Source organism: Serinus canaria, chromosome 6 (assembly GCF_022539315.1).
Source record: "Serinus canaria isolate serCan28SL12 chromosome 6, serCan2020, whole genome shotgun sequence".
In the NCBI taxonomy this organism is placed as follows: Eukaryota; Metazoa; Chordata; class Aves; order Passeriformes; family Fringillidae; genus Serinus; species Serinus canaria.
Window position 1 is genome coordinate 10,408,773 of NC_066320.1, and position 16,949 is coordinate 10,425,721.

General features: G+C 39.7%; 1 protein-coding gene across 1 annotated transcript in view; it reads left to right on the plus strand.

Moving 5' to 3' along the window:
- LOC103814215 (rap1 GTPase-GDP dissociation stimulator 1-like) overlaps positions 1–16,949 on the plus strand; it is a 31,507-nt gene that overhangs the window by 11,160 nt on the left and 3,398 nt on the right. The window contains 10 exon segments of the mRNA XM_018911015.3: positions 427–549; positions 678–803; positions 2,371–2,499; positions 3,618–3,743; positions 4,472–4,615; positions 8,619–8,753; positions 10,313–10,438; positions 13,461–13,600; positions 14,476–14,602; positions 15,652–15,780. Of these exon segments, the coding sequence (XP_018766560.2) occupies positions 427–549; positions 678–803; positions 2,371–2,499; positions 3,618–3,743; positions 4,472–4,615; positions 8,619–8,753; positions 10,313–10,438; positions 13,461–13,600; positions 14,476–14,602; positions 15,652–15,780 (1,305 nt within the window).

Below are 16,949 nucleotides of genomic sequence, written 5' to 3' on the forward strand. Positions count from 1 at the left end.
TATTTTTGATGAAAAAAGGCTAAGGGAATTGTCTGTTCTAATTGCTAGTCTAATAAAAGATATTGTGCCTACCTACAGAATTAATTGCTAGGCCATGCCTCAAAAATAGCATCTTAATCCCTGACTTCCCATGCCTTATGCAGGCATCCTTTTATAGTCAGAGAAGATGAAACTGTTTTCCTCTTTGCCTTGCCACCCCTGCTTCAATTCAGCATAAAGCAGAGTAATCAGCTGGAACCACACTTGCTGCAATTCAAGCAGATGACTGTGCCCATACATTCAGACTCAGACAGCCTTTAAGAACCTTGTTAAATTGGAAGATTGGATCCCACAGATTCCCTCTCAGAACTCTAGGAAACAAAGAAACATGTGAATAAAACAGCTGCAAACCGACTGCAGGTATCGCTAACACTCTTATCATTGCAGAGCAGAGATCCTTCCACCTACTCAGAGGGAGTGGCATCTTCCCAACTTTGGCAAAAATCCTGAAGGGCAATCCACGATGTGCAGTGAAAGCAGCCCACGTGCTCTCAGAGATAGCCAAAAATGGTAAGTCATGCTCAAATATTACTACAAGGCATCTTACAGCACATGTGCTTCATCTTTTCACTCCTGAATTTTCTTTCACGGCTACTACTGCTATTGCAATTGTTTTATTTCCTCTCTTATCTACACAGAGGAAATGAAGAAACCTTGCATTGAAGCAGATTTGGTTCTAACACTGATACCTTTGCTGGAGAGCACAGACCAAGAAATGTTGCTGCATGCTGGGAGGGCCATTGGCCGTATCTGTTACGATAACCGTAAGCATCCTCTGAAGAGAATCTGCTTTTCCCTGGCTCTAAGGCATTATTTTAAAAGGCATTGCAACCTGTAACTCATAATAACTTTCTGAGACCCGAGCACATCATGCACCTCAGCCTCCAGTTAGGTATGCAATTCACAGAGCTCACAGACACCTGGCTGAATGCACCCCAAGCACTGCCTGAACTCCAGGATTCCCCCCTACATTTTTGACTTCAAGTAGCACATCTCTGTCAGAACTGCTTTGAAATCACAAGAGGAGCAGAGCCTCACACGTATCTTAACCAATTTTGCAGAGTTGCCTTGGGTCCAAATCCTGAATGGCTTGGACTTCTTCCAAAGTAATAAGAAAATCTATAAAGCAAAGCACTTGTTAAAAGGTGTGTTAGGAAAAAAGAGATAAAAAACCACCTGAGATATTTATCTATGCAAAGAGTCTTCTCTGAGAACCACTGCTGCATGCAGGAGATCTTTGTGCTCCAAATTCCCTGGATACCAGCTTGCTAGCTGGGCTCAAAAGTTAAACAATTTTCATTTACTTGCCCAAAACAGATTAAGATTTTTTTTACCTTTAACTCCCAGACTGCCCAAAATATTTACTGTATACTCAAAGTAATATGGAAATTTTTACCCAGTATCTCATATTTCTGCCATCAACCCATCTTCTCTAATCCTTCTAGTGTGGCTCTGCACAACCTTTGTTAGAAATTTGTGGGTTTGCCTCCTTCACTGTTCTTATGAAATCCAAGCATGACAGGTACCCGGTATAGATTCCACTAAGCTCCCTGCGAGTTACATGTATTCATCAGGGAATGACACATTAGTTTTTAAAAAAGCTGTTCCCTAAAATTACATTCCCAGCTCATGTAAGTCCTGTTCACAGCACTGCTGCAGCATATGGCCATCCTGCACATCTGCTTCCCTTCTGGCAGAGCACAGGCCCAGTACACATTTGCCAAGATGTCTGTGACATGCTTTAATAAATCCTACTACTAACACAGCAATAAATGCATCAAAGAGAAGAAAAATCAACTTCACCAATTGCCTGTCTGAATTCCAATTGCCTGTGCTACAACAGCACCAGAGCCTTTCTGGTGTCTGCCATGCACTCTGTCACCCAAGGGGCAGCCCAGCTCCCAGGAAGACAGCGCTGCAAAAGCAGTGCCATTGTCCTGTTAAGCAACCATCACTGTCCAACTTTGCATCTTACAGCTCTTGGCACCCTTAAAATCATTTCAGATATTAAGATTTCATTCATTACAAAACAAACTACAAACAGAAAGAAAACAGTTATGAGGGTTTTCCTTACCAAGCACATGTGGATGGAGACAGTGGCTTAATACTTAAAGTCAAAGTCAAACCAGGAGGTTTAGCAAAAATTTGTTCCAAACTTGCCTTTCCTCCACACTCATATTAGCCTGGAGCCACCACCAAAAGCTTTACAAATTCTAACAGTGTGAGAAAGAACCAGACTGCCTCACTGCTAAGCATCTCAGTTGGACCCTTTCCACTGACTTAATCAGTTCCTGATTTCACCACCTTTAACACCTCTGCTTCACTGACCAGGCAGCCTCCAGGAAGAGCTGGTGAAGGTTGGAGTGATCCCATCACTGGTCCGAATATTGACTGACTATGCAGAGAGTGAACCACTCGTCCACGTTGCTCTATTGGCCTTGTATAATCTGGCAGACCTTGGTAAGTAAGGTCTTTTTAAAAGTTTTTTAAAGTTTCTGCATCTTAGAGCAAAATATCATCTGCACACTGGCACTGCCTTTCCATGCCCACAGCTTTGTAGGCTTTGTTTGTTTTCTCCTTTGTTTTTGGGGTGGGGTAGGGATGGTGTTTGGGCTTTGTTTCTAAAACACTACTGATATCTAATCAGGAACTGGCCACAGTATCTGGATTGGAGAAATAACTACTCCTTTATGTAGTACCAGCAATTACTTATACTACATTAAAACAATCAAGTGTGACAGCCAGCTTTTGACCCCAAATGAGGAGATGGCATAATTTCACATGATAAATTGACAGTTTCAACTACTTCAAATTTGGTGCATTAAAAGCTTGGTTATTAAAATTTAATTCCTATTTAATAATTAAGTTTCTATACCTTACTAAAACAGCTTCCATTTTCATTTACACAATTTTCAAAGCAAAACCATCTTCACTCATTTAAAACATATCTGCCCTACTTAACACAAGTTGTGAGTAGTAATGGAAGAAAAAGACCAAGTACAAAGTTATTATCATTCTCTATATATGGTCTGGCTAAAATTTATCTACTGCTTCCTGCATTCAGGGGGATATGCAGGGAAGGGGACAGGAGATCACACTGTCACATTATTCTCCAAGGAGGTCTGTCCTTGTTATATCTGTTATATTATTTAATACCATATTCAGCTGAAATGTATTCTATATCAAACAGTGGCAAGCTTGGCTAACATACATCTTGCAGATGTTTAGGATGCCAGCAAGACTAGAAGCACCTAACCAAGGCAAAAAATATACTGCTACAGCAAACTGACATGTGCCAATTGTCATATTAAATAATCATACCACAGATGGACTTGTACAAGTCAGTGAAATTAAGCCAGGATTAACTTGACACCTAAAGTTACAGAAAAACAGTTAAAGAACCTGGGGGGAGAAGGGATAGAGTTCTGCTGTCTCAGTGCTGTCCAAAGAAACAGAAGAGTCTACAAGAACAAAAAAAGCCTTCAAAGACAGTGTCTAATCACTTCAGATCATAGGTAGATATCTTTAAACATTTAATCAAATAAAAATTCAAATTCCTGACTTTATCACATACACAGATTCAGCCAAGAAAGCTCTAAGCATGACAAAAGTTGCTGAACAACTGGTGAAACAACTGAGGAGAGCAGAGAGCCACGAGAGGTTAGAAATTGTCTTTGAGGTCCTGCAAGCACTTGCAGAAAATGGTAAGGCTCCTTTTGGTCTGGATGGAACAAGGGGATACTGGGTATTGTACTGGTTTAAGCTCTGGGTTCCAAGTTTGCTATGGGATCCTGCTAACAGAACCAGCAAGCCTTTCAGGAGAAATAAGCCCCAAGAACATGAGAGATCCTGGCCCATACAACACATGAACAGGTGAGAAAAACAGAGGAAGGGAAGAGTACCAATCCACTGCATTTCAGTAGATCCAAATGACAGCAGATTCACACTTATTCTCCATGGTGGGTAAGAGGAAAGCAGCAACACAGATGATTTTTTTCATTTTAAAAATCAGAACAACCAGGTACCAGTTCAATCCTTGTTAGGGTCATTTACTGAAGAGTTGGACTGGCTGCTCCTTGTGGGTCCCTTCCTGCTCAGAATATTCTGTGACTCTGTGAAGATGCATACTCTAAGCAGCAGTGCCACAAGCACTGACACTGCTCCACTAAAAATATCTAGATATCTGGCACAGATTGCAAAGACATGAAAGCTTATGACTGGCAACACAAGAAATGTCAAAGACCAATGCAGAAGCTTTTCTCATTCTGCCTCGGTGTCATCCTAGCTCCAGAAAGCTGTTACAAACAAAACCAAAACAGTGACTGCACCTGAAAAACAACTGGCTGAAGTTCAAGGTTTCAGCTTTCCAGTTGGTAATGCCTCCACAAAGAGCCAATAAGCTTTTAATGTGCTTTTACTGTGATCTCTACAGATACTCTGAAAGTGCAGTTGGTGGATGCAGGCGTGCCAGAGGTGCTGTCCGAGATCCTGCTCAGGCTCCAAGGCAGTTCCCAGGCTGAAGATACATGCATTGTTAAGGCTGCATCAGATCTCATTGTCTCTCTGCTCCTTGGAGGTAAAAAGGGGACTATTACAGGCCAGGTACATAAAGAATCAACATCCAAAAGTCTCTTTAGCAGAAGTGCGTCCATTTCTGTTGGTTTCTTTTACTTAAACAGAGACCTATTCACAATCTCTTTTATCATCCTTGCAGGAATTCTTCTCAGGCATGACACTTTTCATTTCTATAGCCTACAGCCCAGTGCCTGTGCCTAACAGCAACTTAGTTTATATTACTGCTATGCTGTATTTTGGGCAATATGGACTAAAAAATAAAATATGAAGAACTGGCCAATGCATGCCACCACTCTCAACCCCAAAGCAATCAACAACATAAAGGTCTTCAATTATTTACCTTAACAACAAACTAAGTCATTACTGACTGACAGAACAGTTCAGTTTGGGACTAATTATAATCAGATATGAGATATTCTCCATTTCTCATGACACAAGTACATACAGCAGGTTTTTGCTAAGGGCTGTGGCATCATCTCTTAGAACACAGATACTTACACCACATCTAGACACTTGCAGATACCAAGACAGGGGCAAGGCTTATTGCTAATTTTACAAAAGAAATGGTAAAGTTGTTTATTCTTTACCCTTTAAAGATGGAAAGTCACTGTCTGCGAGTGCAGAGGAAACAAACACTATCAGATTTCACTACTCCCTGGCTCTGAAATAGTTACTTTCTGTTCTGCAGACTAGAGACTTGCATGCTTTTAAGTTACAGATGCTACTGATACTAAAATAATTTGAGGGGCATAATCATAAAGAAAGGGGGGATCAAGTATGCAAGCCTTTGGATTTTTTTTTGCCGAACCACACTTTATTAGAGAGGAGACTCTGGAAATACTTAATGGCAAATATATTTGTCAGAAATAAAAAAACAATCAAACAAACAAAAAGCACCAAAAAACCACCAAAACCCTATACAAACAACAGAAAAACCCCCAAACAAAAAATCCACAGAGTTACTGCTGTTTTATGTTTTAAGTCACTTTTGGGAAGGGAGGGTTACTCAGACATTGAGATGGGAAGAAATCTCAAGATAAGCCATTTTATCTTTCAATTCCTATTATAGAAAGCAATGAGCCTTTATACTCTGCAGAGAGAAAGAGATATTCTTATGAGCAGACTCCTGGAAAGCATGCTGTGCTCAATCAATCAGCAAAAGATTCCCCCCCACACACTTCCTGTCCTAGCTCACTGATAGCTACTGTACTGGCTTCAAACTCAATTAACAAAATTGCTAAACTTTCAGCATTAATAGGTGCTTAATTATTAGAAAAAAATCCCTCACATCTGTCTGAATGTTGGGTTTTGGGTTTTTTTATAAAGCAAGCCATCATCCACTCATCTCTTCACCTCCACCTCACAACCCTTCTAGACTCCCTTTCTTCCTTGCCTTGTACCTTGCTCTGAATCGGCCATTGTGCATCATGGCTCTCCAAAGGCCACAGAAGTGCCCCCAGTGCCTTTAACTGGCTATTTCAATTTACTCAGCTCAATGGCTTGCTTTGTCACTCACTCTTCTACCCCCATCTACCCCACCACAGCATGAGATGTTTCATGTGGAAGAAGTGAATAATCCCTCTCATGCCTCAGTGTGTGCCACTGATGTATGCACAGCTTTTAATCTGGGAGAAAAAAAAAATCCTATGGAAATCTGTTCTCAGCATCAAATGACTTCCAGGCAGTGAAAGATGACAGACAGCTTTTGCAGCTATGAAAAGTGGCTGTTCCTATCAGACTTTAACTCTGAGCCATTAAATTCAATGTTCTGCTGCTATCCAAGCAAAAACTCCATAGGAGAGAAAAGCAATTTGGAGCTCTGTGACAATCAAAGCAAGGCAACCACTAATGGGCTCTGCCTATTTGCACTTTACTACATAAGGGGAAAAAAAATCTTCTGATATTCTTCAGTTTGAGAGGTGGGGGGAGGAGAGAAATTAAGTTCAATTAGGGTTAGTCTATATGAAGATCAAAACATTTTCCCTGTAGAATTTTATCACACCAAAAGAGGTGACCTATTTCTATGGAACCAGTTTTTAAAGAGGACTGGGCAATTTTCCTCATATACTCTGATCTCCAAAGATTAGGGCTAGGCAAGAGAACACTTGAAGAATGACAAGCAAAACCATCAGAATGTATGCATAAAATGATATCAAAAGATTTCCGTGTGAGTAGAATTCTAACTATTTCACAGACTGACAGTTCTCTCATGAAAATATCCAACTACATTTTAGAAGCTTTTGACAAATCCTGATCTAACATATGTAAGAATACAGAGGAAAAACAGGCTACTAAGTGAAATGTTAAGAGATTAAAATAGGCCCTCATTCAAAAGACAACAGAAGTGTCTATGACTTTGAGGTGGAAATAACATCCAAATCAGCCAAGATGTTAAAATTACTAAGGCTCTTCTTACATGCTATGCATACAAAAATTAGAAGTCTGTACACCTCAGTCTGTAAATTCAGTTAAGACTATGAGAAGTACTGTTGCATACAAGTAGAGATATTATAAAAGAAAGGCCTTATAAAATCAGGCCTTTCTGTGCTGAATTACCAGCTAAGCCTGTAAGTTTCCATAAGAAAGAATCAGAGGAATGAGAAGCAGTTAGCACAACTAACTATTCTGGCAAGAGAACTGTTTGCACCTTCAAAAAACAAGGAGTCTGTCCCATGAGGATCCACAAAGAAAATATGTAAACACCTGGGTAAAGAGTGAGTCTTATACATACACACACAAGCATTTTCTAACTAAATAATTGAGTGGAAAGAAAGTTATGAACCAATTAGAGTTATACATGAGCTCGTGACAACTGTACCAAAATCAGCTGTAAGATTTGGCTTTTCTGCATGAAGAAACTGACTCCCATCTGCTTATTACTGCAACAAAGTACCAGAGCTACTTTTGGCCAGACCATGTATTTGCATGAGGTGTGTATAGTTCCATGGATAACTCTTTATTCCAGGTGAGTATGTCTATTTAGTGTTCACACTGTTTTGCCATTTTTAACAGCTTTCACAAGGTAAAAGCACACAATAAGTAGATGTCCATGTGTGTCAGAATATACTTCTCTTGAGGAATAACAAATTGCATAAAGCAAAATACAGAAAGTTATTTTCCACATGACATCTTCAAAACACTTCCTTCAGAAAGGATGCCATCTGTAGCATAGAGGGCTTCCTTTTGCTCTTTTGCAGAACTTTCTCATTTCCTAACAGTGTGAGCTAAGCAGCTTCTGAAAACAAAGCTGCCACCTGTACAGAGCAAGTTCTCAAAGACAAGAGGAGAGATGCATTGACAAAATACTGCAGTGCATTGCTGGGCAAAGTGGTAGTTTTTTTGAAATGTACAAATCTGCTCTTTCACTGGGATTTAATAAATCAGATTTCTCTAGGTCAACTCATTTTCTGAGCTTCATGTGAGTGCAACACAAATAGCGTTCTCATTTCAGAAAATGGGTTTCTCAAAAGAGGTAAGAAAAACCTAGCTTTGATTCTTTCAGGGAGTCATTAATGACAATTTATTTCACAGGAAACAAAGACTAACAGCAGTACAGTACTAGCAATCAGATTTACCACTGGTGGGTAAGATCCCTGGTTTCACAATACTGTCTTAAATCAGTAGAATAGCAAAATTAAAGGAGCATTAAAGCTGTCATGGTGAGAAATGAAAAATGCCACTGGTATTCTACATGTATAGTGGAAAATGCAGCAGCACTGAGGGGAAAAAAAGGGACCAAGGAACCAATGGTTTTGAATTTTACACTGACTGTCCCTTGAAAGCCCTCTCAAGCTAAGCTCCACTGGAATCTGTCTCAGCATCAGTTTGCAGATATCTGATGCTCACTTCTCTCTAAAGAGCTGAAGGTTGCAAAAAACAATGCAAAAGCTATAATCTTGATCTTAGCAAGACATGAAAAAGTCAAGGCAAAGACTCCCTGAATTCTGAATTTGCCTCACTGTGTTTCTTACCTCTCTCACCTGCTTGGTTCTGGCTCTCTTCAGACGGGAACTGCCTGCGGTTGTTCCAGCTGGGGGTCATTCACCAGCTCCTGGACCTGCTGGAGAAGCACGTGCGGAGCGGGGACACCTCTGTCCAACAGGCTGCACTCAGCGCCCTGCAGAGCCTCGCTGTTCCAGGTGCACAGCTGGACACCACTGGCTCACCTCACTGCCATCCTCTGTACACAGGGGGCATCCCTGCAGCCCTGTCCGACACCAACACCAGTAAATGACCTTTTCCCCTCCCCTGCAGGAACATGGATTCGAATAATTCATCAGGAATTCCTCATCTACATAAAGAGTTTAAATATCATAAAGTGTAATCTCACTACCAGCTGCTGAAGTAGTTTCATATTCACAGCACACAGCAGCTCAAGACAAAAAAAAAAAATCAGAACAGGGTTCACAGCCTAAAGTACAGAGAATGGGGTGGAGACACCTGGTAGGGATGTCTAACTTTCTCTTTATGAAGCTAATATTTATATTATACAGAACTAGTAAATCTTAATGTTCTTTGAAGCTGCATTTTAAAAAGCTCAACTCAGTTAAAAAATATCAACATACTGTATTTTGATTATCTGTTCTGTTCAAGTTATTACAAACCATTTTAGATGTTTCCAAGTGTGTGGACACTTAAAATATTATTCCTACAATATACTTTTTGTCATCAATTCATAAAAATATCTGTAATTTATCTGTAATATCTGTTAGGTATTCTCTAACAAAAACACTTCTAGAAACACAAACTCTATCACTTTCAACAATATAATCTGCTACCTGAAAAAGAAAAATGAAAATCCATAAACATGAATTAAATATGGGTGAACACTTGGAAATACACATAGAAAATACACATACACTCTTCAATTCAAGCATTGATCTCAAAAGATAACAGATGCTTATGAAAAATTAAGAAGTCATTATGATCTAGTAAGAGGAGTCAGTCTGTACAATTGAAGAACAAGGACATTAAGAGCAAATTACCTAATAGGGTGGTATTCAATTTGCCCAATAAAAAGATGAGGGATATAACAGATAATTCCCTTATTTCTCTGTCCAATCTTCCTCACCACTCCCCCAAAAATATATGCAGAAGATAGGAAAAAAATTGCTTTGGAGGAAGCAGCTTTTCGTAGCACAGTTAATCAGCATTAAGACTCCTTGCAGACAAGCTTCTGATTATTACAAGGGATTTAGTGCACCAGCCACTGGAGCAAAGACACAGAAATGGGGAGAGGAAAGCACAGAAACAAAGGCATCAGTGAGCTCAAATACAAAAAGAAAATCCATTTCCAAAAAATATGGCTGAGTAAATCACTTCTGCCCCCCAGTAAAGTTAAGATGAGCTAGCACAGAACAGGCTTTCTCAAGTGACTGGGCAAGTGGATGGATAATCTATTACAACTAGAAAAAGGAAGAGAAACAACAATGCTGTGTTTTATGTACTTTGTTCTGGGCAAGGCTAAGATCAAAAGTAACCAAAACTACCCAAGAGCAGTTCCTAAAAAAGTTTTAGCCCAAAAGAGAAGTCTAAGCGAACAGGTAGCCCTGACTTTATTTCTGAGCTCACTAACAAGTTGGACTTTTCACTAGAAGCCTAACACAGCACACAATTCACAACAGTTATGTCATATCTACATTTTCAGATGTTTGTGCCATTATTGAGCCTCACTCAACCCCTCTTTCCCATTCTGCAGTGGTCAGCAAGGTTCAGATGCTGGAGGAAGGTGTTGCAGAGCGGATCGAGGCACTGCTAAGGTCAGAGAGCCCTCCTGTGCAGTTTAAACTCCTCGGGACATTACGGACCTTAGCAGATGGTCAAGGTAGGCAAGGTTCACTCAGATCAGCCCTGAGCTCCCCTCCTCCCTTCCCCTGCAAAACAAGCTGTGCAAGACCACAGGCTGAGTGTCCTGCTAACCCAATTCCACTGCATCTGGAGAGCTTCCAGCAGAGATTATTGCCAGAGGCTGCACGTTTTCTTGACTGCCCCCATCAGCCTCAGAGGTGGTTGAGAAACAAACCACATGGAACAAATCTGCAACAGTCAGTGAGAATGGGCAAAGGCCTAAAAAGAAGATGTTTTTCACCAGATACAGCAGCAGGGCATGAGTCTGATGAAAAAGAGCCAGGTTTTAATGCTAAATCACAGGACAGCAAATCAATAAAGAACTAGAGAGCACAAAAGGAATAAAGGGAGCTGGGGTGGAGCAAGGCAGGAGAAATTAATTTCTACCAGTCTTTCGATACATGTTGCCAGTTTTATCTTGCTCATGTGGCTCAAATGTTGAATTTACTTTTCATGTTAATATATTGGATTATCTACTTGTATTTCATTCAGTTTAACACAGAGAGGGGTATGCATAAGCAACAATAATCCTTCTGTGCACATCATTGTTCATGTTTCTCAAAATGCAATCTTGGAATTACATTAAGATATACTTCAATACCTTAATTTTTCCTTAGGCTTACTTAGCTCTTACCAGACAGTGACACAAAACAAGTGTCATGTAGTTTGGTATGGTTTTTCACATTGCCAGAGCAGCTGCTCTACAGCACTAATCAGTACTGATTCCTTGATATGCAGGAATAACCTAAGTTAAACCTAGAATAGTTATGACCATTTTGTGATGGGAAGTGATAAATGACATAGAACAATTACAGACATCACTTCATTGTTATATGGAAGAGGATAAAACTTTACTCTGCTATATTCCATGCTGCACTCCATTGAACTACTGCAGACACCACTTAATATGAGAACTATTTGCATCTTTTATCAAATTAACATGCATGATAGAAAATTTAGATCTAGTCCTTCTATTAATTTGCACTACTTTCAGTCCAGTGAAAAGCTGCTCTCCTTTACATTCACTGTGGTAGGAAATGAACGTTGCAAGACATACAAACCTAGCGTCTTCTTGTTCTGAGGCTTTGAGGAAGTCATGGTAAGGTCATTTTTCCAAAGTTATATCTCAATTGTGACAAGGCATTTAACATTTAAAACTGAGGCATCACAGTAACATAGATCTAAATTATCAAACACTAAATTATCTTTTTAAATTTTATTTACCAGCCCTAATACAAAGTCAGAATTTGGCAAAAGGTACAACTTCTGAATCTGAAACAAATTAATTATCAAAATGCAAAGTAGAATAAAATATGTAGGAGACTCAATGTTTATCCATTCCCACCTATGAACACACAATTCTCCCACTTTTAATTACCTTCTGTTCTGTTTACCCCTGAGCTAACATTGCCTTTAATTAACTCAGTCTGAACTCTTTTGAACACACATCTACTAAGAAGTCCACACTAAATTAGTTAATTGCCTTATCTAGTATAAATTCATTACTCTGACTATCAGCAGGCATGCTGAGGCTTACAGACTGGAAGAGGCAGGTTTCTTCCTAGCCACAGAAAACTGCAGGCAGATCTGTCAGCTTCATTACTCTAAAGAGACGTTAACTCCTGGTTCTTCCACCATTTGGCTTCAGAGGAGCAGAATAATTTGTGCAATTCAGTAACCAAAGGACTTTCAGCACAACTACAAGTTCAACTTATAAAATGACAAATTTGAATGAATTTTAAGTTAAAATGTCTTCCTGTTAGAAGCAACTAACTGGAGTTTGTCTCAAAGAGCTCTACTGCCTGTCAAACTGAGTAAAGAACCTGCCTTTGCCACAAATCTCCTCAACTGGTTCCATCCTCCAGCCTCTAACTTCAATTTCCTGTACTAAGGTGGATTACTGTGATCTCTGCAGTCTAACAAGGACCATCTGACTAGAAACAAGAGTCTTGTGTTACAGGAGATAACACGCAGGTAGCTCTGCAATACCCAGTCAATCTTGTCTCAAAACAAACTATGCCAGCTAGGCTATAAACTCCCAGATTCCTTGTGGGATTTTGAAATGTGGATTGTCCCTTAGCGTCCTGGACAAATTAAAAAGCAAGTCTGTGTACTTCCCCATCTCCCTCCCCCAAAACAGACAGAGCATGGGCTGATTTAGAGCTTCTGGAAAATATCCAGAGCCATCATGTGGTTTATTGACACTGACCTTCTGGTGCATGCTCCATCTGATTCTTCCAGCGCATCTCAAAAGAAATGTAGAGCACAGAGAAAGAGAGGTAAAGGAACAGGAGCAGGGTGATGCCTCTATCAAATCTATCCCTTCTGCTGCAGATGTTCAGATAATTAGAGTTCTACTTCCTAGGACAAGTTAGCTAGTGCAGTTTTTTCAAATGTCAGCCACTGACACTAATATTTCTAGCAAGTCTTGAGATAAGGTTCCTGAATCGCAGGGGAATGCAAATTAAAAGGCTCTTTCACAGAAAGGGGAATTTCTGATAATGCTTTATACATGGTTCAACACACATTCTTAAGACTCAGGTCATCCAATTACAGACATGCTGCCATTCTGTACTAAGCCTTGGCTTCCTACACTACCAACAGTAATGAATTATCACCCAAACAGGTTCCCCAGAGCCGACAATTATATTTGTGCAGGGCTCAAAGTGCCAAAAGCCAAGTGGGAAAGGGACAGGCCTCCTAAGTATCACAACAGAATATTTGTTTTCCATAACAGAAAGCTACTTATTTTAAGTCCTACTTCAGCAGACCCTTTAAAACAATAGGTATATTATCACAGCTTATTTTGTCCTTCCCCTGCATGATTCCTTTAGAAAATATTTCCAAGATCTTTTAAAAGCAGCTCTGCTTCAATTAGAGTTCTTGAAGGTTGCTGAGCACAGGTCCAGCACCCCAGTTACTTCTACATTGGCATTACTGTGACAGACAGACTGAGGGGTCTCATTCTGAATGCCTCTTGGTGATGCTCTTCTCCTCAGCTGACGCAGCCGAACTCCTGGGCCAAGACCCGCTGCTGCTCAGCAGGCTGGTGCAGTGGTGCAGCCAGAGCGACCACCGCGGCATCTGCGGAGAGGCCAACCGGCTGCTGGCATCCATCCTGCACCACAACAGATCCCAGGTACCAGAACCCCTGCTCGACACATGTCTGCTTCACCCTTCTCAAGTATTTTTAAAGCTTGTAGACAGAGCTAGGGATTAAATAGCACATGCAGCTCTGTAATGAAAACCAGGAAGCTTCACAGTGACAACATCTCTGGTCTGCCTCAACACCAGTAAGGGGGAGACCAGTGCACTCCAAAAGCACAGACACCACACTGAAACCAGCACCATGGTCACTGACTGTCACTTGTCAACACTGACCCTGCTCCAGTAAAGCCTGACAAATGGGAATGAGCAGGTAAAGATTTCTATGGCCATAAATATGTTTCAAATTAAAATGGCAAAAGTAACCCAGAGCTGTCCTAAATGTCAGTCCTCTGGGAACTCCAAAGAGCCCACTTATCCATGATGGACTAATTTGGCATGATCTTTACACGCTGGCATTCTCAAACAGGCTTCTGTTTCTTGTAAATTTTCCTATTACACCCAAGCATCCCAGCCATGCTTTACTATGAGGTAATGACTAAAAAAGTAGATACTCTCTGCACAGGCTTTGATAAAGCAAAACTAATCCTTGCTATTTTGATGGCTTGAAATGAAAGAGTGGAATAAGGACAAATTGAAATGAAACAAAATATATATTTGTTTTACAGATATGTATCTATAGTTAATTCTAAGTACTGATATTCCAGGTATATTAGACCAGCCCTAAGCAGACATGTATGATCAGTGCCAAAAGCAATGTTATCCCTAGTCTTTAATATTGTCAGTTTGCACTGCAGCAAACAAATAATTTCCCTCTACTCAGTAGCTGAAGGGTGCAATCTCATTTCCCTCTTCATTCTACTGCATTCCTACATTAGATTTCCATCTGTTTTACCTTTGCTTTCACAGGAAGTGGTCAAAGCCATCCAGGCAGCACAAGGAGTGAAGCATCTGGTTTCCATGACAACAAGTGAACATGCTGCCATGCAGAATGAGGCTCTGAATGCCCTGGCAATAGCATCTGCCATCGATTTAGGTATTTTCCTCCTAAAAGCATTTATCTGTGCAAGATCCTCAATTATTAAGAAACACTGTCATGCTGTTAATTCTAGGTAACATGTATGAAAAAGCATGTTTCTTGTCTAGATTTAGCTCTTCAGCATGAAATACAGGTTGTCACCATTCAGATCACAAAATCAATAGGCTTTGGGAATGGCCTGAAGGTTTTTTTTTTTATTTAGGATAGAGTCAAATTATCATGCTGTATGGACAGGCACTACTTGAGTAGCATAATATGATGCTGGAAACCTACAAAAAAAAGGGGAAAGTGAATGTGATGGAGACAAAAAAAAGATAAAGGCTAAATGAAGGACAAATAATATACTCAAATGGACAATGAAGACTGTAAGTGGCAGAAATAATCTTCAAACAGATATGAGGAAAGAATAAAGCAGAAGCATAAATAAAAAGGCATTGTAGAAGCTGCAAATAAAACAAGTGAAAAAAATGGCAAAGACTCAAACTACTTTTTCTGAGCTAATTTTCAGAGTTTGGTACAAATGTTTTCAGACTTTTCCTGTATAACTTGAAAATAGGTCTGAATTTATTACAAAATAGGTCTGAATTTATTACAATAAAGAAACAACACAGAAACTGACACACCTCAAAAGGTCAACTGAAAAGAAAAATAATCTTGAAATTTGTAATTTTCTTCACTAACATGTAAGACTGAAGAGCCCATTTGACTGCTTGTTTACCACTAAAACTCTCCAACTCATTTAGGCAACTAATGGGAATCAACATCTCTAGCACTGAACATTGCAGGTCTTCATTTATTACAAGGTTAATTATATTCAGTCAATAGCAGACTGGTCCTGTCCTCAAGAATAAAGCCAGTAAAGAAATTCTATACAGAAAACAGCACAGAAATTCTTCAGTGCAGAAGAGAGATGCTCAAGGCTTCCCTGTATAGCCAGTTTGAAATTAAGCCAGACCAGAACTTTCTTTAAAAAAGGAAACATATTCACTTTATAGTTTATTTCCAGATAACAGCTCAGGGTTACCATTTCTTTGCTTATTTTTCAGAAACTCTTGAAGAATCTTTTAAAGAATCACAGCTAGTTCAAAGCTTACACAAACTTCTACGAGATGATAACACAAGTCCTGAGGTGAAATACAATTCAATGGGCCTTTTGTGCAGACTTCTTAATTCAGGTAACCTCATTTTACGTTGTCTGTGACAGAAGGATGAATACTTGTGAAGAAGACAAGTGGTTTTTGTTACTAAAATATGCTGCCTGCAATGCTCCACTGAATGAGTAAAGAATATTAGAGGTTCATTCTGTATTGATCTCCAAAAATCAGAGTCAAGTAGTTTCCTTCTCTATGAAAAACTGATTAAACCATTAGTTGAATAAAATAAAATAGAGGAAGGCTTCGTTCCAGTGAGTCAGTGGCATAAATGAGACTCAAAATAGCGAAATTAGTCTTGGAGCAAAAGCATCTTTGTCCAATTCACCATGCACAAATGCCTGGTAGTCCCAGAGCATTTTTGTGTCCAAAGAAAGAGCCTGTACCATGCTCACAGGCAGGCATACATTTGTTCTGCCTGTGCTGTGAGCAAACCAGAAGCTGAGATAAAGCAGCCATTTTAGCAATGCTGCCTTCACACAGAGACTTTGAGTAAAGCCTCTGAAGGGCACCATATCAGTTTCACTCCAGGGTCAGGGAAGACTTAAAATGCATCCAGCAGGATGGGACTATCCCAGATATGTAGCACTAAATGAAAACAATCACCTTGAAACCAGGAGTCCAAAAATCTTGTCGCAGTTTCTCACACCTTAACACAAAAAATTACATAAATTGAAAATACCAATTGTACATGGACATGGATGGATCACAAGGTGAGCTGCCTTTTAAATCCTGTATTGACAGACAAGCTGGATTTTGCAGTATTCTCTATTTTATCCCTGCAGCCACACAGGTATTGGAATAGGGACAAAGAACTTGCAGCTTTCAGTGCTGCTATGAAGTATTGACAGAACAGAAAGGATCTATAAGACTTTCTTCCAGAGATGTATGTACTTAGCATTTTATGGACTAACTGTAAGGCTAAGAGCTGAGTCTTACTAATATGGAATGGGAGCAAAAAGCAGAGAGGCAAAAAAGTCCCAGAAATTGTTCTGTATTAGAATTTCAAAATTTCCTTTTATTTTCTGTCAATGAAGTCAAGTAAGAGGAAAAAATCTTAATTTGGCCAATACTTTCAATGGCTGAAAGAGTATCTATTAAAACAAATGTTTTAATTGAGCAGTTTATTACAAACAACAAGTACTCCAAACTTTTATACTACAATTGTTGGGAGGCACTATGCCATGGCAGGT